Genomic DNA, 24,521 nt, shown 5'->3' with positions numbered 1-24,521 from the left:
CCACGTGTGCAGTATGAGTGTCAGAAAAAAACAGAATGTCGTCAAGGTAAACCCAGACAGATATTCCAATAAGGTCAGAAAAGACATCGTCCATGAACCGTTGGAAGACTGCCGGGGCGTTGCAGAGGCCAAACGGCATCACCCTGTATTCGAAGTGACCAATAGGTGTTTTGAAGGCCGTCTTCCACTCATCTCCCTTCTTAATTCGCACCAAGTGATAGGCCCCTCTTAGATCCAGCTTGGTGAAAATCTGTGCTGATTTCAGGGATTCGATGATGTCCCGGATGAGTGGTAACGGGTACCTGTCCTTCCTCGTGATCACGTTTAGTTGACGGTAGTCGATACAAGGACGCAAAGTGCCCTCTTTCTTCTTGACGAAGAACAACGGGAATCCTGCAAGGGATTTGGACGGCACTATGTAGCCCTTGTTGAGGCAATCCGTAATGTACTCCTGTAGTATGCCCTTCTCGAAGTGAGTCAACGAATAGATCTTGCCGTGGGGAATGATCGCACCAGGCAGGACGTCAATGGAACAATCAAAGTGCCGATGGGGTGGTAGTGGTATGTCTTCAGGCTTGGAGAACGCCTTGTGGTATCCGGCATATTCATAAGGAACCGATTGAGTGGCACATAAACGAGCAGATAAATCAGCAGGATTGAGGGACTCCAAAATTGCAGGAAAGGTTTCGTGAATTACACAGTCACTAGGACAACGTGTCGAAGAGAACACCAGGGAGCGAGCGGTCCAGTCGACCTGGGGATTGTGATACAACAGCCATGGTAAACCCAACACCACCGGAAATGAAGGAGACTTGATGACGTCCAATGAGATACGTTCGAGATGCCCTTCCACAGAGAGCCACAAGGGATCGGAGTGTTGGCAAACCGGACCAGAAGACAAAGTAGAACCATCGATCACCTCAACCACCGTTGGTCATTCCTTGTTGTGTAAACGGATCCCATTGGCAATCGCGAACGAAGCATCGATGTAGTTGCCAGATGCTCCGCAGTCCAAAAGGGCCCAGGTCTTCACACACTTTCCAAGCCAAGCAACACCGACTTTCAGGATCAACAAGGGTACTGAGTTCATGGGGGGAAGGACGGATTCAGAAGGGCGGCCCGCTGCTGCCTTCGCCTCAAACAACGGGCCTGTTCGTTTTCCTGTTTCTTCAGAGGACGTAACGGACAGGTACCTAGAAAATGACCAGAACCACCGCAATACATGCACAAGTTCTTCTGTCATCTTCTTTTCTTTTCAGTCTCGGATAACGGACCTCTGACGGCACCCAACTGCATGGGTTCTGGACCTACATCGATAGAAACAGCCGGTCCAGGGTTCTGTGCTGGAAGAATTGGTTGATACCTGTCAGATCTGCGGCGTTCACTCCGTCGTTCGGTTAACCTGTGGTCAATGCGTAAGACTTGTTCCACCAATGCAGGCAACGTTTCTGGCTCCGGAATGTGCAGCAATTCGTCTTTGTACTCCTCTCGTAGTCCCCGACGAAACAAGGTTTTTTGAGTGATTTCGGGCCATTGTGAATCAGTTGCTAATTGTCGAAACCGACTGATGTAGTGGATTATGTCACCTGACCCTTGCTTGATCTCCATTAATTGATTCTGGGCCATGGCTGCCAAATTGGGCGGTTTGAAGACGTCCAAAAAGGCTTTCTCGAAGGCAGCGAAATCACCCAACAGAGGACTGTTGGTAGAGACCAAAGGTGCGGCCCAGGCGAGTGCATTGCCAGTTAGATTTCCAAGGATATACCCGATCTTAGCCTTGTCTTGAGAAAAATGTGTAGACCTGAATTGGAAATGGATCCGACAGTGAGTACAGAACTCTGCCACTCGACGCGGATCACCATCATACTTCATCGGAGTGGTGTAAGCCATGGAGTTCTCAGGCGGTGTGACAGGTTGTGCGGGATTAGCCAAACACCAATCCAATGCTTGTCTGAGAGTGTTGTTTTCCTGGCGGAGAGTGGTCATTTCAAGGCGCATGGCACGCATTTCTTCACGTAGTTCCTGCATGTCGTCCATGTCGGGACTGAGGGATAGGCGTCTCAATCTGTTAAACGAATCTTCACGAGATCGTGAGTTACCTCTGCTTCCTGTAGACCGTGGAGTTGAGGTTGCCAGTATGTCGATGTATGATGGCCGATGAATGGGTAACGCGAGAAATTAGCCCAATCCCCTCCTGGTGAGTTAACACAGGACGGCACTGAACCAACTCCCAACGCCACGGGTGGCACTTCTCAGAATTTGCGTGACGTCGGGACAGTGTTTCCACTGGCTGAGAAGGCTTGATGAAATCACCGATGATAACAGGACTGAACTCAGGAACTTCCAAAAGGCAGAAAGGCACAGGTACCGGCAGGGCACAAGACAGGCAAAGGAAGGCAAACTGCAAGAAGGGCAGTACTGACAGGAGAGTCCCCACTACAACTAGGAACCCAGACAGAACCTACTCTACCAAAACCAGGGAGGGGCAAGGTATCAGAATTAAGAAGCAGAAAGAGTAGGAGGACCAGGAAGCAAGACTGGAATAAGGAAATGAGGCAGAATTAGGCAGAAAAGGTTTGAACAGGAAACTGGAGGGCTGGACAACAAACGCCAGGACTCCAGCAGCGCATACACAGTAACAACCGCGTTCAGACGCGTTGTCCCTGTGTATGCGGTGCCCTTTTATGGCCCGGGGTCAAAGCGAGGCTTGGAACGCATGTTCCGACACTGCGCATGCGTAGATCCTCGCAAGATGGCGGCGTCCACGGCGCCCATCCGAACCGCGGGTCGGCGTGAGGAGAGACGCCACCGCGGGTACAGTCTCCATGAAGGAGGAGACCGCTTCGGCCGTGGACCAGGGACCCCAGGACAGGTAAGGGGCGCCCGCGAGCGAGCCCGCGGCGTGACAGTTTGGCGCGCAGAGCAAACCTTTAGAAGGACCTTTCCACAAAGAAACGGCGAAAAAAGAAGTCCGGAACCTGTTTTTACAGGGGGGCTCAGACGCCATCTTGAAAAACATGGCTCCCACGATTTAACACTACGGCTGTTCGCGGTCGGGAAAAATCATGCTAGTTTGTTGTAAAACCACTGCCACCAGCCATTTCAAGAGGGAAGGCTAGCATTTGACTGCTACATGAGTATCTAGAATAACCAAAGAAAACACAAGAGTAAAACACATTTCAAAACACATGAGAGAGTGGGAAAAAGGGTCACACTCTCTCCAGATAAAATAATCAAGTCCTCAAAATCCAGCAAAGTTGCTGGGGGTCTCTAAGGTGAAGGAAATTAGCACATTTTTGAGAATTCTCCCTAACAGTAATCCACAAACATTGGACCTGGCATTCTTCTAATTTCTCTTGCTTGCCGGCCACTGGAAGGCGTTTATGCATTTAGAGGTGAAATCTGGGGCCTAGCCACCACGCTGCTTGGCGAGCACTTCCAGGGACTGGCAGCTCTAAGCTGCTGCTTCAGCTGAAGTATATAACACACGCCACGGCACTGGGAACACGCAATGAAGGGGATTGTCAAAATGCAGAAAATAAAAATTAATGGATTAGAACAGTAAACGTTTTAAAAAATGAAGCATGTGGGCTCCCACTGATGAAGTCGTCTCTAGGAATTTGAAAGCTCATTACAATAAAAGGCAGTATAATGTGGATTGTTTTATGAAAAAATAAACACAAAGGTACATAAATAACAGGAGAAGTGCCGCCCCATTCTTCAAAACCATATAATTCCCATTAATCTACATATACATCCGTTTGAAACCTAAACCCTGTTGTTGTGGCCCGCTCCTGGACCACCGGAGCGGGCCACTTCTGGTGTCGGGATCACCCGACAGGGATGTCAGTGCTGCGCTCACGCAGCGGATGTTGAGCAGGGATCATCCTGCTTTCTCCGGATCACCGGAGATACCCACGTGGGCTGGGGGCACCCAACTCACAGCAGCCCCGGCTCTGTGGGCTGGGGGCAACCAGGCCGGGGTTGCCCATGCAGTCGTGGTCACACGGCCAGCACCATGATGTGGGATGGCGTTGCCCAGCAGGGGCGCCGTCCCAGTGCAGGCCCCCTCCATTGGGCCTGATGCACTCGGTGCCGCACCAGCATGGTGCTGTAAAAGACGACACCGGAGCCAGATCTTCCTTGGACTGACGAGCCGGAAACGGCTCGTCACATTTATTATGTTGGTCACATGGTTAACACCATGTGACCATTGCACCCATCCTGGGAGCTACCATGCTCCCAGGAGGGGTGACACACAACACCAGTTACGCCAGCTCTACAAAGTTCTCCGGCTTTGCAGCTGCTGCAAATTAACAATGAAAAAAATCCCATTAACAAAGGTTGTTTTCTGATTCTAACGTTTCTTTGCTATAGTATTAATTCGACATTATGTAAATCGGTATTTTTTATTCCGCATTTTCCACACGGCAAATTAAGGCCTGCGTCAAACATCTGTCAGCGTACCTTCAAATTGCATCCCACTGCTGGTGTTAGTGTGCCCTGAAATTTGGGGACAGCACCTCCATTGTTGCTTGTGCAACTATTGTTAAGTCTGTTTTAGCCAGAGTACAAAGAGCATATATGATGAGTAGCAAAGAGAAGTGGCTAAAAGCGTGCCCAGGCAGGCAGCTTTTCCAAGCCTTGGAGCAGTAGGGCGGATTTGCTGCTGCCAGCTCCCATCTGGCTGTGCCAACCACGCCAACCCAGGACTGGGGGTCAAAGGTCTGATGGTATCCACTGGCACAACGCTTACAAAGACACTTCTAGCGGGATAGCTCAAAAGATAATCCACTTTGTGCTGGGGCCTCTCCTATTAAAAACAGACTATTTTGTGGAATGTGGCGGCACTGAGACACAACCTTTGCAGCCATGTTTCCTGGAATCCCTTTTTAGGTCTAGCTAGAAGAAACATCAGGTTCTCTGGCAGTTCTCTGGAATGCTGCACTGGCACCAGACCTGCTCTTCCTTTCCAAGGCTTTGAACTGCCTTCCTATTTAGACAGCTTTTCCTCTAAATCTGCCCTTCTAACATTCCCCTGCTTGCACTCTGAGCTCCAGACAGCGCGTTGGTAAAGTGATTGGAAAGGGGCACACAGGAAAAGCATGCGGTCACGTGACAGGAAGTTCTGGATAAGCAGCGTTCCACGTGATCACAACGTCCTCGCGGCTGTCCCTGCCTGTATGTGTGAGTGCTCACAATACGGTTTGCCGTAGGGTCTGAGTGCTACATACACTAAACACAGAAACATAATCCTTCTCAGTGCTTAAAGACTGTGGGCCTGATTCAGGGAATTGTTTGCACGGTTTAAAGTGACTTTGCACTGCTGAAAAGTGACTTTGCACTGCCAGCACAAACCCTGATTCATGGAACTGTCAAAAGTGTATTTTTGCAGTGCAAAGTCAGGAAACACTAATTTTTGCAGTCAAAATGGTCTTTGCACTGACTTTGTCCCACATAAATACACTTTGCACAGTTCCTTGAATCAGGGTTTGTGAAGTGCAAAGTCACTTTGAACCGTGCAAAAACTTCCATGAATCGGGCCCTTTGTCTGGATGCACTAAACACATGATGGAAATGCAATGATTCCATCTGTGTGGCTGGATGAAGTGTACATGTGTTACAAATATTACACTATTTGCAGTGTGTGTGTCTGTATGCACTACGTATACGATACACAGTTGAATGTTAAGCATGTTCAGAGCAGGATTTGTATTTAGTTTAGTTGGATTTAGTTTTAAGTGCAGCAGAGCGCCATACATGCCAACATTCCAAGACACCTGGGAGAGAGATTTCTTCAGAGAAATCGGGAGAGAACAATTTCCCCATAGGAATGCATTGGGGAAAGTACAATTTTATACAGGAGAACGTGAAAAATAGCAGTATTTTTCGCTGAAAAATCGTGAGTCTCCCTCCTAAATCGGGAGGGTGGCATGTATGCAGGGCAGCTGAAGCGCGACGCTCCGTCCCGTCTGACGTTTGAGTGGGCCGCGCAGAGGTAATACCATGCAGCGCTTGGCAAGGTACGCCATGTGCAATTTTCTAAAGACTGAATTGCAACACGCTCGGTCCCGTTCCCAGGGACGTTCCATGAGTATGGAGGAAAGGGCACGGATTCGTAAGAGTACAGGAAATGTTTAGATGCATTCAATATGCGACATAAATCATGCAAAGTTAGAGTCTGTTAATCTGGACATACTAAACATGATACAGAGTGTGCAATGTTCAGAATCTGTGTTCCTGGATGCACTAAACATGCAATATTTACAGAATGCGCGTCAGGATGCACTAACATGTAGCACTAATAGTGCAAAGTGTGCATTCTGTGGGCCCGAAGGATTAAATGTGGTACAAATTGTGCACTATTTAGAGTCTGTAAATGTGGCTGCACTAAACACATGAAACAAAATGGCGCAGTGTGCACAGGCTGTGTGTTCGGTGCACTATACACCTGATACAAATTGTGCGCGGGCCCGATTTACAAAACGTTTTCCTATGGGATTGTGCTGTTGTAAAATGCTTTTGTAAACCAGGCCCAGTGTCTCGGGGTGCACTATACTTGTAATACAATGAGTGCCACATGTGCAGCCTCCAGGCCCGATTCACAAAGCCTTTTTGCGTCTGCAAATTTGCATCATAAATGAAGCAGCCGATGATAGCGAATGTGGCGCATGTTGGCAGTAGAGTTCTTTTCCTTTAGTGTCCGGTCCCCCCACCCCTCAAGACAACGCAGCCCCCCCCATATTCAGCAATGACGCAGAACTCACGAGACACTGGCTGCAGCTTCGCCCGGTCACCAGCCGCTTGCAGAAGCAGTCACCACTGACGGGGTCGCACTGTGCCCCGCCGGAGACCGTGCCTCGCGGGTCACACTGGCACCCTGTCCGGGGAGGAAAACAATGTGAGTGGGCAAGAAAGGAAGACATGCTTAAGGGTAGCCTGCATATGCTGGTGACAGTGCCTTAGCATTACCCCCAAATGAATCACATAGCAACATTGCTAACCATCCCTATAACCGTGCCACCCCCCACACGACAACCCATCATGCAACATTCACTGTGGTGCCCATGGCTGTGCACCCCTTTAGCAATGCCTTCTACTCCATCACCTGTGGTAGCTATGACTGTGCTGCCTTGCACTTTTCACTCTTGCACTATTGCCTGCACTACACTCCACCACCCACCCATCCATTGATTTGACACCAGTGCCATATATAAATATTGCTTTGGGCATCTATGTCGACCCCTTTTCCACCACTAATCACAGTGGCTTCACCACTTTCGACAATACCTTCTAAACTTGCAGGGTTGTCCAACTCCAGGCCTCGAGGGCCGTATCCATGCTGGGTTTTCAGGATACCCTTAATAAATATTCATGAGATAAATTTGCATGCAATCATTCTAAATGTATGCACATTTTCCTCATGAATATTAATGAGAGATATCCTGAAAACCCGTCAGGATTCCGACCCTATCGTTGGATAACCATTACCCACAATCCCTGTAGCCCCTTTTTCTTCAGCACCTTTGCACCTTCACCTGCAATGGTCCACCCTGGTGATCAGTTACCTTCCGTGCTATGATCGAGCACTTGAACACTGTCACTGCATGAGTGCGTGCCTTTTCGCCAGGATTGCGACTGCACCGTATCCTGCAGCGACGCTGGCTGTTCACGTCAAAGGGAGCCTCTCCATCATTGCCTACTTCTAGGTATGCCTCCACCAATAGCTTCGGCACTACCGTCAAGGGTTCTATGCAAGTTCATTGAGGGGATGTGGTCGAAACCAAATCCATAAAATTTCTTTTAGTTCTTTTAACTCATTTGCCTGCAAATATATGCGGGAGGGAGATCCCCTGCCTGCAGTCCCCTCCCTTACCCCACCTTAATTAATACCATTACCCACCCCCCACATATACTTGCGGCCAAATTCGGCCAAAACAATTTGATGGATTTGGCTTCGACCAAGTCTCCTGAGATGAAACCTCCCTATCCCCCCCGCAAGTGGTAGCTTCTAGACCACTATCAGCTGTCCTTATGTCCTACAGTGTTCCCTCACCTCCTGAAGAAGGCTCATGCTCCCCAGCCCTCGTCCGTGATGGTCTATAACAAAGCATCTTACTATTGCAGTCCCCCAAAGCCATCATGCCTCCATCCATACATACATTATTCTGTGTACTCTTAACAAAAACGATCGTATGCCTTCCCCTAAGTTCCCTGATTAGTTACTCAGCTGGGACCAGGGCCCATTCCAGAGCGGCCCTCCATTTATAGCGAATGGTGTTGGCCATGACATACCCAAGCTTTGCGCGACATAGCGGCGAGTCAGGGCACTTACGCTGGCAGCCTTGGTGGTTGTCGGCGGGGAGGCCGAAGAATCCTGCCTTGCACTTGTCACAGCGGGGTCCCTCCACGTGATCTTTGCACCGACACTGGCCAGCGATCAGACCAAGTATAGGGTCATCCTGGGTATCACACAGCCCTCCGTCCAAGGAGCCGTCGGGGTCACAGTCGCAGGCTGGGTGGAAAGAGAAAAATATTGAGAGGAGAGGCCTACATTGCTGGGCCTATTAGGGCTGTAAACAGGGTGCTGCGTCAGGAGTAGGCGACGAATGACTTGACACAAGAGAAATGACATGAGAGACAGACCTGAGGGGTGTTATGAAGGAACAGGCACCTCTTCACTGCATCCCCCCTTCTGCTACTACTTATGGAAAGGGAACAATGCTTTCACCTGCCAGCTATGTAGGCCCACCCTTCTGTGCTCCACAGACTGACCTGGTTTGTTAACTGGTACAATAGAGCATTAAGTCTCTTTGAGGGTCTCCTCCTTTGCTCTCACCTCGGCACGCCCCGATGTCCCGGATGTCCTTACTGGGGTCTTTGTAGTAGAAAGGTTTGCAGAGCTCACAGTTGCGTCCCATCGTGTTGTGTTGGCATTCGTCACAGACCCCTCCACTGGCATTGCCCATCGCCAGGTACACGGCCATGTCGAAGTGGCACTTCCGCGAGTGGTTGTTGCAGTTGCACTCTGGGGGAGGAGGAAACCAATAGGAAGTTATTTTCAAAACATGACCACCGTCCCCCTGCCACCGCACCCACTCCCACGCGTGCTCACCCCGTGTGTGCCACGAGATCAGAGTACATGATGGTTGTGTAGGCGAATGTAGAGTTTAGAGGACTAGGTTCTCACATACCCCTTTAGAGGAATCCCTTTAACTCTAGAAAAATGAGAAGGATGGGTTGACTTCTTTAAAGAGGCTGACTGTCCCTTAGAGGCTTTTTACGGATAGGCTGGAGGATCTAAAAGACTAGAAAGGAGGGGCAGAGCCACTCCTCATAACCTGTGAATGAGTTCTAAAAAGCACATACAAGCCCTGAGGGAGACGGCCACCTTCCTATGGCCAGCACTTTCTGTACCTCCGCTACACACCGTAGGCATTTAACTGGAGGGCGATCTAAAGAGTACATTCTTTTGATTTTTTATTTGGAAATGTATCCAATCAGAAGACTTGGCTATGCCTTTTGAGGTGTAGAAACACATTCCTAGAGACAAGCTCTCAATGTGTGATGCATACAGAAGTGGATGTGTGTGGGCATTCCCAACTTCAAGAAGCATCAAACGCCAAATCAATCCTTTTTCATGAGGTGCCCCAAAGATATGTAAAACCCCCCTATCCCCACTCCATTTCATAAGGTACACAAGAATATGTTGTTATGGAAACTCCTCACGCATGCGCTGACACCCCACCCCCTCTTTATTGCTGCTATGAATATTGTGACCCTAGGGGATGAGCTACTCAACGCGCACATTTCGGGTCAGGATGTTCATGCCACCCCCACTCTCCCCGAAGTCCCCAGGCTTCTCCCTCTTGCCTATGTTCTGTAACCTTTCCTCCATTGCCAAGGACCCACAGCCCACATCCTCCCACGAGGGCTGGTCTTCTTTAAAGCCGCTGCTTGCCTCTTGTGTTGTGCCTCTTTCTTCCTAGGAACCTACTTTGTTGTTTTCCTATTTCGTCGGACATGCCCTTAGATGCTCTCACTTCTCTCATAACTACTCTCCTTTCTCATCTCTGCTAACTTGCCTGTTTATCAGAAGGTGCTATCTCTACCCTGAGCCCTCATGAACAAGGCATTCCAAGCTAACCCCTTCCCCCAGCCCCCTGCTCTAACCCCCTTCCTTTTTAACTTGTACCAATGTAGCTACTCCCAGCCTCTTAGACACGTGGTTTGCAAACCGAGGATCTCCAGATTGTTTTGGACTTTGAGTCCCATGATTCCTCAACGTTAGCTATGCTGGCTAGGTCTGATGGGAGTTGTAGTCCCAAAACAACTGACGAGCCAACGGCTGTAGACCATCGTATCATGCCGTTGGTGTACCCTTGCATAGTACCCATATGAGATTCCCTGATGCTTTTCTACGTTGCTTGGCATTGGACTTATATCAAAAGTATCTACTGTTGCATTTGCTTCTCAGGAGACAGCAGCATCGCCAAAGTCTCTAACCCAATCAAGTGATGTAAAAAGAACGGAAGCACCCCTGCGCTACCAAGAGCGGAACAAAATACTAAGTGGATCTTGCCAATGTAATATTTCAACGTTTTTTAAACTTTATTTATTTGCAGGAGTCATTCAAGGTATAGAGCATAAGAAGACATTGCTGAACAACAGAAAATACACCACTTTCCCCTCATATATGCCTTCTTCCAACTCCTGGATTTTCAACTTAAACGTAGAAAACAAGAACCCAACCTTGGCGACCCGGTGGCTCACAGCTCTTTGTCGGCGATCCTTCCATTTCCCCCAACTACCCATCAGAAATCTTGCCTTCAAACTCCATCCCCCCATGGGAGCCCTTCTCATTATATGGAGACATTCTGCAATAGGCGAGTCCTGTGCAAAAGGCGAGGCCTGCAGTACACCTGTTCTCTATCCTATGGAGACATTTTGCAACAGGCGAGACCTGCAGTACACCTGTTCTCTATCCTATGGAGACATTTTGCAACAGGCGAGACCTACAGTACACCTGTTCTCTTTCCTATGGAGACATTCTGCAACAGACAAGGCCTGCAGTACACCGGTTCTCTATCCTATGGAGACATTCTGCAACAGACGAGGCCTGCAGTACACCTGTTCTCTATCCTATGGAGACATTCTTTAATAGGCGAGTCCTGTGCAACAGGCGAGGCCTGCAGTACACCTGTTCTCTATCCTATGGAGACATTCTGCAACATACGAGGCCTGTGCAACAGGCGATGCCTGCAGTACACCTGTTCTCTATCCTATGGAGACATTATGCAACAGACGAGGCCTGTAGTACACCTATTCTCTATCCTATGGAGACGTTCTGCAACAGACGAGGCCTGCAGTACACCTGTTCTCTATCCTATGGAGACATTCTGCAACAGACGAGGCCTGCAGTACACCTATTCTTTATTCTATGGAGACATTCTGCAATAGGCGAGTCCTGTGCAACAGGCGAGGCCTGCAGTAGACCTGTTCTCTATCCTATGGAGACATTCTGCAACAGACGAGGCCTGCAGTACACCTTTTCTCTAGCCTATGGAGACATTCTGCAACAGAGGAGGCCTGTGCAACAGGCGATGCCTGCAGTACACCTGTTCTCTATCGTATGGAGATATTCTGCAACAGTTGAGGCCTGCAGTACACCTGTTCTCTATCCTATGGAGACATTCTGCAAAAGACGAGGCCTGCAGTACACCTGTTCTCTATTCTGTGAAGACATTCTGCAACAGACGAGGCCTGTGCAACAGACGATGCCTGCAGTACACCTGTTCTCTATCATATGGAGACATACTGCAACAGGCGAGACTGCCTGTTCTCTATCGTATGGAGACATTCTGCAACAGGCAAGGCCTGCAATACACCTGTTCTCTATCCTATGGAGACATTCTGCAACAGACGAGGCCTGCAGTACACCTGTTATCTACCCTTCACCTCTCCATAAAACGCCATCCACACTTAAGAACATTTGATAGCTTACATTTGCCAGTGCGCATATTTTTTCCATGGACACCATTCCCCACATTGTAACCCACCATAATGCCACAATAGGACACCCAGACGATTTCCGACATTGGGCGATGACCAGTCTTGTTGCAGTCACGAGGTGAGTAATCAATATAGCCGTGTCCCCACTTGCTGCATAACTGCCCTCCACGCACCACCCCCAAAAGCAAAATCACTGGATTTATAGATAGAGTAACCCCTGTAATTCCCTTGCTATGACCCAGGATCTTTTCCCAGTAAAGGTGTGCCCGCTGGCAGGACCACCACATGTGACCCAAGTCCAGTGCATACTTGAAGCTCAATACCCCCAAGACCGAATTCCTACTGCTAGCCAACAAGACTGCACACCCAGGCATACAGACCTGGCTATCAATCGTGAACTCTGAGGGCTTTACGTCCAAGTTCACCGCCAGCACCAAGTTCTGCGGGTTCCACATCAACAAACACACATAGCTATGGAAAGTCAAGCCCTTCCTACCTCCGGACACCTGGATGGGGGCAATGCACTCCTCGAAGGCCTCCCCATTGTTCCCCCTTGTGCCCCAGAGAAGTGTCCTATACGTGGCTGCACGCCTCATCAAGGGACTACACAGATACAACCACATCACCCCAGCCCACATCGACCTTCACTGGCTCCCACTGCACGCATGATTCACCTACACGTCTTGCTGCATCATCTATAAGGCAATCACCCTCAAGTCACCCAGCTACCTCTTGGAGAAACTCTGCACACCACCAGAAGCCAAGACACGCGCAGACTTGAAATCTGCTGCACAAAATGGAAAGAATCACAAAAGTAGCCTTCTCTGCCTAAATTCCAAGGGTATGGAATCTCCTCCCCTTCAGCATCAGACTCGCCCCAAAGCTCCTACAATTCAGAAAAGAACTCAAGACCCACCTCTTCAAGGAGTCTCTCATCCTCAACACCTAGGCTATCGCGTCACCCCTCGCACTACCTGACTCGCTAGACGCCATCTGCCCCCCTGTACCTCTTCTCTGTGCCCCTCTGTATTTTACACCCTGCTGTATATCTGGTCAATTTTTACCTCTGAAAAGCGCTCCATTATGCATCTGTACTGTCGTATACCTCTGTAAAGAGCTCTATTTCTTCTCAAAACTAGGACAGCGCTCAATAAATACCATCATAATAATACTAATAATAATAATAATAATACTAATAATAATAATAATAATAATAAAAAGTTGCTCATATGTCCACATTCTCTCTAACATAAGGGCGAGGAATGGGCAGTTATTCTATTATATACGTAGAGGGGTTAAGTACCACTGAAAAATATTTGATATGCCGATTCTTTAATCGAAGTACATCTAGACGATCTATGCGCCCTTGCCCATATTTGTTGCCACTCATCCTCCGTGACAGTGACACCCAACTCCCTCTCCCATCACTCCATATATGGCATCCTCACCCCTGGCGGGGTCAAATCCCATCGGGTATACATTCTCGAAACACCTTTGTGTTCACCTTCTTCTTGCATAGAGAGTTCTATAACCCTGGTGCCCGCAGCTCCCACTCCCCTATTGGTAATCCATTGCCTTAACTGGGTGTATCGAAAGCTCTCCTTTACCCTTATGTAAAATTGGGCCTTATGTTGCTCGAAGGAGGGTGGTACACCCTTTCTATGCAAGTCTGAATAGCAGTCCCTCTCCCCCATCCTCCCCAAAAACTGCCGGGCCCAAACTCTGAGATATGGCAAACCGTAGACAACGGGCCCAAACCCGGTACCAGTCCCTTCATTCATAACATCCTATACCAATACTATATTGAGCACCTAGTTTTGTCTAACAACGCACCTCCCCAAGAACGAGAGCATTGCCATTGGGATGGGGGTTGGCCCTTGCTCCAGCTGACTGCAACACTTCCTCCCGATTTGCACCGGCCATTCTAACATTGGTGTCATTTGTGATGCTATCAAATATCTTATAAAATATCGGATACCCAGCTCACCCATCCACAGGTCCTGTGTGAGAACCTTTCGAGATATTCTGGGCCTTTTCCTTTTCCATATAAATGCAAACATCTCCTTCTGCAATTTTTGAATCATTACCGTCGGAACGCTAAGTGGGAGGTCCCGGGAAGATATAGAATAATCTAGGGAGTAATGTCATTTTAACTTCGGCAATTACCTTGGATTGTGCCTTACCACACATGCAAATGGCTCCATTGCGAAGATCAGAGGAGAGAATGGGCCTCCATTTGGCGTGCCCCTTTTGCTGTAAAGTGCAGTCTACAGGGTGCCATTTAAGTCGATTATCTGAAAATTGAAATGCTAGTACCCTGAAAATAAATGTAGGCCCAAACCCAACCTCCTCCAGCATACGCCTCAGGTACCACCAATCCATGCTATCAAGAGCTTGCCTCGCAACTAACACCACCACCAACACTCTTTGATGCGTTTGTATAGCCCAACCAATGAGGCTAACCACTCGTCTGATATTATCATGAGTGCCACGCTATGAACTCCGATTGATCCGGATGGATGATCTTGAGCGGTACTGGCTACAGTCGGGTTGCTAATATTTTGGCATACATTAGGCATCCCCATTAAGGATCGAGATAGGGTGATAACTAGCGCATTGAGCCGGGTCCTTGCCTGGCTTGAGATTCAAAGTCGCGGTGGATATGCCTATGTCCCGTGACACATTTCCCTTAGACTGTATAGCGTTGAATAGTTTAGTTAGGGGCTGAACCATTCAGGATTTAAAGACCTTATCAAAGTGATAATGTTTTATAATTATTTGAGCAAATACCTTCAAGTCATCATTGTATTTCAAGTTGTTCTTCATAGATTCAATCAGATTATTAATAGGAATTCATCACTGTAATGGTTCAACATTGTAGTTTATGATGATCATTTAAATGTCTTTAAAATATATGTTTGGATTATGTGTTTTCTTTGTTTTTGGAGTCTGCCAAACTCCATAGGCATCTACTTTTTGTATGATGACTATCAGGTCCCTGGGTAAATAGACACTGGCAATTAGACATTCCTTTTGTTTGAGGCTTGATTGTCTTTCAGTGAAGTTTTTAATATTTAATTATTTACTATTTCCAGTAAGGTTTCCTTGGAATGATTTGGGCCTTAACTTTAGTTTTCAGAATGGTGGGGAGAACCCAGGCGAAGATGGAGGGAAGAAGCAGGAGTCGTGATTGGGCGACTTGTGAGGATAGCTCAGCGGTAACGTGCTTGCCTTGGAAGCAAGACGACACAGAGCAACACAGGTTCGAACCCCGGGTCCGTGCTTAGAAACCTCTGGGTACTAAGCTCGTTATAAATAACCTAACCTATCATATCATATCATGGGAAAACAAAGGAGAGATTCTGGCATTTTAAACTGCCTTTCATTTAAGATTCAATTTATGCAGGCCATGTTTTCATGAGCTGCTGAGTGTTTGGCCTAGGGTTTTCAAGAAAGAAGAAGTCAAGACAAGATTCCTTTGAGAAGATCAAGTCAAGGTTTTGGAAGAAGATAAGATTTGGCTTTTTACAGCTTTCTGTAAATTCCAAGCTAAGTACAATTTTTTATTCAGCTTACTATAACTTACAAACTATTCTTGCTTGAGAAAAGAAAACCTCAATAAGGATAAGAGGTCTGGTTCATAAAGAGTTAACTGTGCTGACTTTAACTGTACTGACTTTCTTGTGAGCGTGTTTCTTTTGATAAGAGGTTAGCGGGAGCCTCTCTAACGTTCCCATTTGTTTACCTCGCTAGACGCTTGTTCGCACTGGTTCCTGTGAGGCCTGAGGCTAGGAGGATCAGATTGGCTGTGACGACGCGGGCAGCTGATTTCAACGACGCGTTAGTCGGGTCTGCGTACGTATCTGCAGCGACGCAAGCCTGAGGTGAGGTAGGGAAAAACCATACGGATTCCCTTTCCTCTGCGAGGTAACCGAGCGCGTTCTTTCTTTCGGTACGCGGCTAGCACAGTGACTGAAAATAAGATTGTTTAACTTGTTTGTAATTTGGAACTTGATATTCAGTTGACAGCGCGTTATATGAGGCGACTGGCAGAAGTTCAGGCAGCAGTATTTACATTACAAGTCTAAGTAAAGTCAATTATACTTAGAAGGGCAGAGTGCACGCCGCCACAGCGGGCAATTTGAAGGAGTTTCACTTTTTTCCTGAAAATAATCAAAAGAGTTAGTTGGCGCTCAGCCTGAAGTGAGGACATTTATCTTTGTTTGCTAAGTTGAATTAAATCTCTTCACGTTTAGAAGGGCATGTTATGCACGGACAAAGTGTGCATCTGCAGGGGGTTTTCTAACCGTCAACAAAAGACAATATTCAAGCACTTTTTCACAGGCTGAAGTAGGGACTTAATCCACTAAGCCCATTAACCCTTTGGGAGCGAAGCGAAATTAACTTTTTGGTTTTTGAAGATTGAATTGTGAGTCTAATGTTTCTGCCTGCCGAAAACTTGAATGGAAACCTATTTGTTGACCATTCATTAGAAAATCTCAGGTTTATGTTGCAGACCTGCCTTTCAGTGGAAAATACTTCACTTAAAGTATATCTCTTTGAACACTACAACCCAGAGTAAGCAGGAAACTATTGTGCATTCCTAAGAACTCATTCCTTTAAAGACTGTTTCAAAGTATTTAGTGTTTGCCTTCTGACTAGAACTATACTAGTGGTTAATAAGAGGGTACACATTTAAATTATCTTAATAAGATACATTAGACCATTTGAGCATTTGGTTACTGCACAAGTTTCGTGAGGAAGGAACTTGGATACAATGTGTCAAGTGCAAAAAAAGAAAAAGCAAGCAGTTAATTCCTCTAAGCATTAGCAGAGGAGTTGTCAGGTAACCTATTCATTGTGTTATGGGGGTATAGTATTTACAGGATACCGGAAGGAGGTTCCAGTTCCAGTGTCTGAGTTTGTTATTTTCTCCACTTCCCCTTTCCCCCTGGGGTGTCACGGGCTCAGCTGTATTCGTTCAGTTGAGTGTGCTACATCTTGGTGGGACTGTGGGGATCAGCAGCTCCTGTGTTGGATTGAAGACACATCAAGACAATGATACACAGCACTTTCAGTGCAGTGTCACAGAGAAAGAGAAATCCTTTAGATTTCTCATAAGTTTTAAATACCTTTTCTTGTGTGTACTGTTCCCAAGAATAGTAAAGTGAAATTGACTTTACTTACCTTTTCTCTTTGTAGGTTCAGCACACTCCATTTTATGTGGAGTGCTGGGGGGTTATTTAGTAGCCCCTTATCCTACCTACTCATGTAACATTTTTTATGTTACCCTCACTACTTTAAATGGCAGGTGGCAGTGGTTTAATTTTCCTACCTTTGTGCTTTTCTACCGCTTAATTCACAAGTGCAGTATAGCACCCATGGGTGACCATTTTGTCAAGATGGCCCCGGTCTTCTTTTTTCGCCATTTTCTGTTTGTGAGGTCTTTCTTGGGTATTGCTCTGTGCGCCAAGCCAGGTTTGAGCCCTTTGTTCGTTTTGCCTTTGGCGGGCTTCAGTATTGAAACCTGCCTCTGGCTCCAGAGTGTCTGGAAGGGCAGGAAGTGAGGGAGGTTCCCAAAACTCCCCAGTCCTTTGTCTCTAGGAATGCCTGAATGCACCCAGTCCTGATTGGCTGGCTGACTGTCCTTTCAGGACAGCCACCCTGCTGTTTGAGTGACAGGCTAGGCTGTGCATGAATGGGAGAAACCTGCTTAAATGTCGAGGGTTTTGGGACTAGAGGCTGAGTTGACCACTTGGAAAAACACATGATAAAGAAACTGTGAACAAAGCTTGCTGCATCCTCCTGGACCTTTGATTTGCCCGGTGAAGCCCTGCTGCTGTGCTGATCTCCTTTTTCTGATTGACAAGAGAAGCTCCGGAAGGGACGACTTCTTCCCTTGGGTTAGTGGGACCAACTAACCTAGAGACGAACTCCACTGGACCATCTTCCCCGACTGGCTGTACTTCTTTGATGCTGCAGGAATCAAGTGCCAGGGGTCGAGAAATCCATAGTCGAGTGAAACGTTTGCAAGCCAGCCAGAAGCTCCAGGAGTCTCCCCAGGGCCCTCCAGAAGCAGGACGGCCAGAGCTTGAATCCCCTCACCAGAGTGCAGGAGTCAATGTCAGGATTGGCTGGGTTAGTAACAGTAACAAGATTAACATTGGGCTTTCAGAACTGGCTGGGTTAATAACAGGAAGAGTTTGTACATAGAATTAACATTGTGCTTGCCCAAGTCAAGATGGAGCAAAAGAAACGTAATCTGATTGGTTAAAGGAACAATGATATGTTTGGTTTTCCTGATTGGTGGAGAGGACAATGGGTTTGATTCTTGGGAGGTGAGCAAGATTCTAAACTGCCTTTCATCCAGAGAAATTCAGTGGCTTGTTGTACATTAGTTAAGCTCCTTACGTAAGGCCTTTTCAGAGCTCAGAAAATCTACCAAAGAAGTAAGAATATCGTTTGCTGATCCAGTTTGAATAAGAAGTCATCAGGTGGGATCGTTCTTTTAAAGATTTTAAGATTGTCACAGTGAACTTTCATTTTCTTTTATAAGAAAACTTAAAGAGTTAACAAGTTTCAAATTCATTTGAGAAAAGAGACATTTACAGTTAAAGTTATTATAAGGAAAACAAGCTTGTGTTCGTGATGATACACATGCACACTACAATTAACCACTAACAGGCTCCTTAACCCAGGTGACTAAAATAGCCTCCTGGAACACTTGTGGCCACAGTCACTTGCAAACCTCTGTCCAAACGTTATCTGACTATGCGATTATTGCTCTCCAAGAGACATGGTACTTAGTCCCCCCGACTTGGGACAGTTTCAATGTTTGTTTATTACCAGCTAAGATGGGTTCACGTGGTCGCCCTTCATCGGGCTTAGTGGTGGCAGTTAATCAAAAACTGGGCTTCAAAATAGAGCCTTGGATGCATGTTAACATCTTCATCCAATTAGTTAAAATTACCCATAACAGCAACACCATAGCCCTTATTAACATTTATCGTAATCCAGCAGGCTTACCAGATACAGTCCTATTTGAAGGGCTATCAGCGATCTTTGACGCAATCGCAACCGCAAAGAACATTACCCATACTCTAATCATGGGCGATTTAAATATGGACTGTATTTCATCTCAAATTCAGAGGAATCCTAAGGCCATATCCACTTGGTCCCATCTTATGCTGAATCATAACATGCGTGTCTTGAATGGATCAGTTGATCGTGACATCCCGCCCCAACCGACTTGGCAGCGAGGCACAAGTCAAAGTACGATAGACTACATGTATGTTGACCATGTTATGTATAGTAATGTTATTTGTTTCGAAATAATGCCATTTCCTGCAAGTGACCACCACCTTCTGTCATTGAAACTGAGCAGTTTCGGTGAACAACCAAAAAACCAATGGTTATCACAAAATCTAACCATTAACAACGCAAAAAACCGTTTGAAATGGTCTAAGCAGTCCCTAATGCAATTTTCGAATGCAATTTGTGGTATCGATCATCCACAGCAGTTGATTGAATACACTGAATTCTTAAAACCTTTTCGTAACACCATAGTGGTCAATCCAAATACATGGAAACACAAACACCAGTTTGACCAAGCACTCAAAGAACGCAAGGCCGAATTTCGTAAAGAAAAAAGACTCATTTTGAGAGCAAATCACCCTAATAGTCACACCATAGTTAGAACTATCAGGTGTAGGTATCAGAACTGGCTCCGGGCTTGGCGCGCGCATCTATATCAAAATGACAGCGAAACAATGTTTAGATCGATCCTTTTGAAGAATTCGGCCGAAACATGGCGCCTTCTTAACACAAATCTCAATTTAACACAAGCATATGCTCAAACTGGTGCAGTATCGGAGGGGGCATGGATAGCACATTTCACTGGCCTATACCTTGACCCAGTCTATCGACAACATGTCTATAAGATTCAATCCAAATCGCAGTGGAACATAAGGTGCTCCTAATCTATACTCAAAGACTTGATTGTAAATCTAAACTCATCTAGAGCTGCTGGGCCAGACGGCCTCCATAATATCATTTTGAAGGAAAATCCCAAGTTATGGGCCAAACACCTTCATGCCATTTTTAGTGAAGTGTTGATTCACCATGCCCTACCAAGTTCTTGGTTGTGCTCCGTCATTGTACCAATTTACAAGAAAGGCGACCGCTCTAATCCATGCAACTACCGGCCAATAGCCCTCTTAGATGCCCCGGGGAAACTCTTTGCTAAATTGGTGTTATCTGAATTTAATCATTGGACCGACTCCTGTGCTAAACGTGACTCTTATCAAACAGGATTTGTGGCCGGGCTGGGCACTTGTGCGAACTTGTTGATCTTAAATGCACTCAAAGCCCATTGTCAGGAGCAGAATCAAGCCACCTATTTCGCTTTCATTGACCTGCATGCAGCCTTCGACTCGGTTTCACGAACCCTGTTGATGGCAAAACTTGCAAGGGACAAATGTCCACCGTCCCTGCATGATATCATCCACGCGTTTCACACAGCAACCACGATCCGGGTGAGACTCACCCTAGACGGGCTTTTATCTGCCCCAATCAACACAGACCGTGGGTTAAAACAAGGTTGTTTGCTAGCCGCGGCAATCTTTAATTATTTTATTCACGATTTAACTCCAATTCTGCAACAGACCTTTTCCGATGCGCCGTCTTTGAAAGGACATAAAATTACTAATCTAAACTATGCAGATGATATTGTACTCATTTCTAAGACCCCAGTGGGTCTGCAGAACTTAATCGATGCATTTAACAGATATCTTACCGCGAATGAGCTAGTAGTTAATTTAACCAAAACCCAGATTGTTGTATATAAAGCAAAGCGGCTACACAAATATAACCTGACATGGTCGATCAACAATTCCCCTATTACAATAGTAAAAAATTACACTTATTTGGGAATTGAATTCAGTGGTGAAGTTAAACCTAACAGCCAAATAGAACGAATGGATGCCAAATTAAACACTGCAATCTCGCAATCCAAAGTCATCTTGTTTAAATTCGGTAAATTCACCATTCAACCTGCCCTAACTTTCTGGTCTACGAAAGCCATACCAGCGATATTATACGGGGTAGAAACCCTATTGAATTGCAATATGCAATTCCTTGGAAGATTTGAAGGAAAGTACTGGAGGTCTGTATTATCTCTCCCACAGTGCGTGCCCCGTACGTGGTTGCTGTATGAACTGGGCTTAACCTCTCTGTACGCAATCTACACCTGGCGATGTTGCATGTTATTCAGCAAATGCCTTATGGCAAACCAAAACACCTACCTATTAAAGGTAATTGCTGAATACATGCTGACAGCAGAGAAGAACTTTACAAACTCATGGACAAACTTTTGTCTAGAAGCCCTAGCATCAGCAAATATATCCATCTTTAATCTCATAGACAACCCGGCAAGGTCTAAAAAATTATTCTATAATCTTGATTGGTTGAACACCATTGACAAATGTAAAACCTACTGTCAACCTTGTAAATATCGTTTTTGGCCAAAATTGATGAAATGCCCTGAACCATACTTATTAAAATTTCCTTCATCCAAATTAAGAGCAGGGTATTTAAGGGCCCGCTTTGATTTATGGCCAACCTATCAGGTTCAGGTACGTAGGAAATTAAGATCTGCCACGTTAATTGCCTGTCGTTTTTGCATGCAAAGTAATACTATTGAATCTCTTGAGCACTTAGTCTGTCATTGCCCACAGTTAGCTGTCTTGAGATCAAAGCATTTCAAGCACCTGCTGTCGTCCATGGCAGCGGTAGCTCAGGAGTTGCGGTGGTCATTTTTGCTCTGTGCTGATCGATACCCCTTACAGATTGCATTAACGAATTTTGTCCTAGCGTTAAATCTGGAGTCCGCCAATCATTCTTAGATGGCCGTTATGGTTTATCCTGTTGCTTCATCGCTAATTTTCCTGCATTCTGTTCTCTGTTTTATTCCTACTGATTATAATGTACGGGGTTCCCTATATACTGTTTTAAATTTTGTAAGTTTTAACCTAATTGTTTTAACTTAATTGTCTAAGTCTATTGTTATGACTTTTCTTTTCTTTTTTTTTTTTTTTTCTGGTTTGATGATTGTACTAAATATTGCTTGTATATTGAAAAAGTTGTTTTTAACAGCTGAATCAATTAATAAAAAAAAAAAAAAAAAAAAACAAGCTTGAAGATTGTGCGTAGGAGTTTAAAGTTTATTAACTGCGTGTAATGTTCTTCAAGACTGTTTAATGTGTGCGCGAGCTCGCAAGTCGTCGTTTACGTGTTTTTGAAAGCGCGTGTGTACATTTTTTACGTGAAAAAACGTTTCCTGAGAAAGCGCGTGTGGTTTTGCGATAGAGCGCGTGCCCAAAAGAATTGCGCGAGTGAATTTTAGCGCGTGTACATCTTCTACGTGAAAGACGTCTCATGAGAAGCGCGTGTTGGTTTGCGATAGAGCGCGAGTCCATTTTAACCAGCGCGTTATCGCGTTTACGTATTTTTTCACGCGCGCAGGTTTTGTAAAGAATCGCGTGTGTATTTTAAACGCGAGGACAATTCTTCACGTCTTCTGATTTCACGTGTTTATCGCACACGCTTATTAAGGAAGAAACTATACGTTCTTTGTGTAAATAAGGAAACAATTCACACGCAGAAAGAAAGCAGTATTCCAGGAAGTTAAAGAATATTATTTAAAGTAATTTATGCAAATGGAATTCAATACTTTCAGAGAAAGACTGCAATTTATGAAAGCATTGAAAACTACATAAGGTTAAAAGAACTTTGAAGCAAGAAGAATATCTAGTTCTGAAAAGATGTTGCAAAGGCCATCACTTTAGGATTCTAAAGAGACTTGATTGGCTTGAACTATATGCACAACACAAGATATATTTACAAGATTTTCCACAAAGATTACTAACCTCTAAGTCTTTTACTGAGGTTTAAGAGGTAAAGAGTTTAGAGTTTATTTAGAATAATTTTAGAAAAGAAGGTTTCTTATCATATAAGTAACCAAGTGTATTTTTTACCACAGATACCAGAGCCTACCAGACAGTTGAAGGGCTGCAGTGTCTCCGTTGTTATTTTCTCCAAATTCCCCTTTCCCTTTCTTGGTGTTTTCAGCTCAGCTTATATTTAAGGGTTGAGAGGTGAACTCCTGGTGAGAGTCTGTGGGGCCAGCATCAGCTCCTGTGGAATTCAGTCAAGCCGGACCCTGACAGTCAAGGAGTGAAGGAAGCCCAACTGGTATCCAAGAGCCACGGTGGTGCTGTTTACCGCACGCTGAAGCCGCAAAGTGCTGCTGATCCAAAAAGAGCCCTGTGAGGTGGTCAAAGAGGCAACGGAACCAAGGGAGGACCCTATTCTAGTAATGAGACCCAGCCAACAAAAGGTTAACACAGCAAATCAAAAGAAAACTACATGTCCCAGAAACCACCATGAGAAACGAAACCAAGGAGGGGGCAGAGACAGAATTAAAAAGGGAAAACGGCATAGGTACAACCCAATCATACAGCATGGAAATAGGTGTACCAGAGACTGGCACTGGTACAATGCAGTCAGCCCATATGGAGAGGGGTGGCCCCAGAGACATACAGGGTGGGGTCAAACAGTGCATGAAACTGGGTGGAATGAGGAGAGAAAACGCCCTGCAGGTGTGGGGAATGGGAGGGAAAACTGGCTGGAGACTGAAGGGAGGGGAGGAGCAGAGTGGGGCTTAAATGCGGCAACAGAGAGTTCACCAGGTGTTTCTGATTACAGCTGCAAGTCGAGCCGGAGACCAGAGAGGAATGGAAAGGTGATTGCGACTGGGCGTACTAGAAGGCTCACGGAGAGGCACAGGGGAGATCCCTATCAGAGGGGGACTCGCTGAGGAGAAGCGTCAGCCGTCAACCATTAATCAAGGACTGTGCCTTCCGTGTGGATTTTTGTCTTTTTGTTTTCTTAACCCAGTGAACAGAGGGTGAGTCAGACTGAAGGCTAAGGGCCTTGGAAGAAAAAGAATTAAGTTGACTTTATTTTCCCTTTTAAAGATTCGAGAAGCCAAGTGGAGCTTCTTTTGAACTCTGGACTTCATTAACCCTTTCACGGAAACCAAACCTCATAAAAACTAATACTGTTTGGAGTGCATAAGGAGGGCTGTTGTTTAAGTTAACACCGAAATAAATCTTAAAATTGCTAAACCTACATCCGACTGCAGCCAACTATTTTACAAGCCCATAGCTGCTGCTGATCTCTAAATTGCTGCTGCAGGTCGTCCTCCCACTTGTCCCCACGACTGAGGCTCAGGAACCCAGAATCTGCATCACTGCAACCAGACAGAAGCCAGCTGGACCACTCTTCTTCTAACCAGAGGTACTGGTCAGACATTGGGTACTTACCTCAGTGTCTTTAGCTTTGCTCTTCTCAATTGAGACTTGCAGTAGCTACTTTTGTTAGAGTTGATTTCAGTTCTACCCTCCACAAGTGCAAGAGCTTGTGAACCTGTCGTGATTTTCTACAAAAAC

The 24,521-nt window shown here is 46.0% G+C and overlaps 1 protein-coding gene across 2 annotated transcripts in view; it reads right to left on the bottom strand.

Moving 5' to 3' along the window:
• LOC138566226 (laminin subunit beta-2-like) overlaps window positions 1–24,521 on the bottom strand; it is a 594,957-nt gene that overhangs the window by 315,098 nt on the left and 255,338 nt on the right. For both annotated transcript variants that reach the window (XM_069643287.1, XM_069643286.1), the window contains 3 exons: window positions 8,840–9,028; window positions 8,336–8,515; window positions 6,768–6,880 (listed from right to left, as the gene is read on the bottom strand). In XM_069643287.1, coding sequence (XP_069499388.1) covers window positions 6,768–6,880; window positions 8,336–8,515; window positions 8,840–9,028 — 482 coding nt within the window. The remainder of the gene's footprint in view (window positions 1–6,767; window positions 6,881–8,335; window positions 8,516–8,839; window positions 9,029–24,521) is intronic.

Source organism: Ambystoma mexicanum, chromosome 2p (assembly GCF_040938575.1).
Source record: "Ambystoma mexicanum isolate Mex_15411 chromosome 2p, UKY_AmexF1_1, whole genome shotgun sequence".
Lineage (NCBI taxonomy): Eukaryota > Metazoa > Chordata > Amphibia > Caudata > Ambystomatidae > Ambystoma > Ambystoma mexicanum.
Note: the sequence above shows the minus strand (reverse complement) of the source record. Positions and strands in the feature narration are given on the sequence as shown.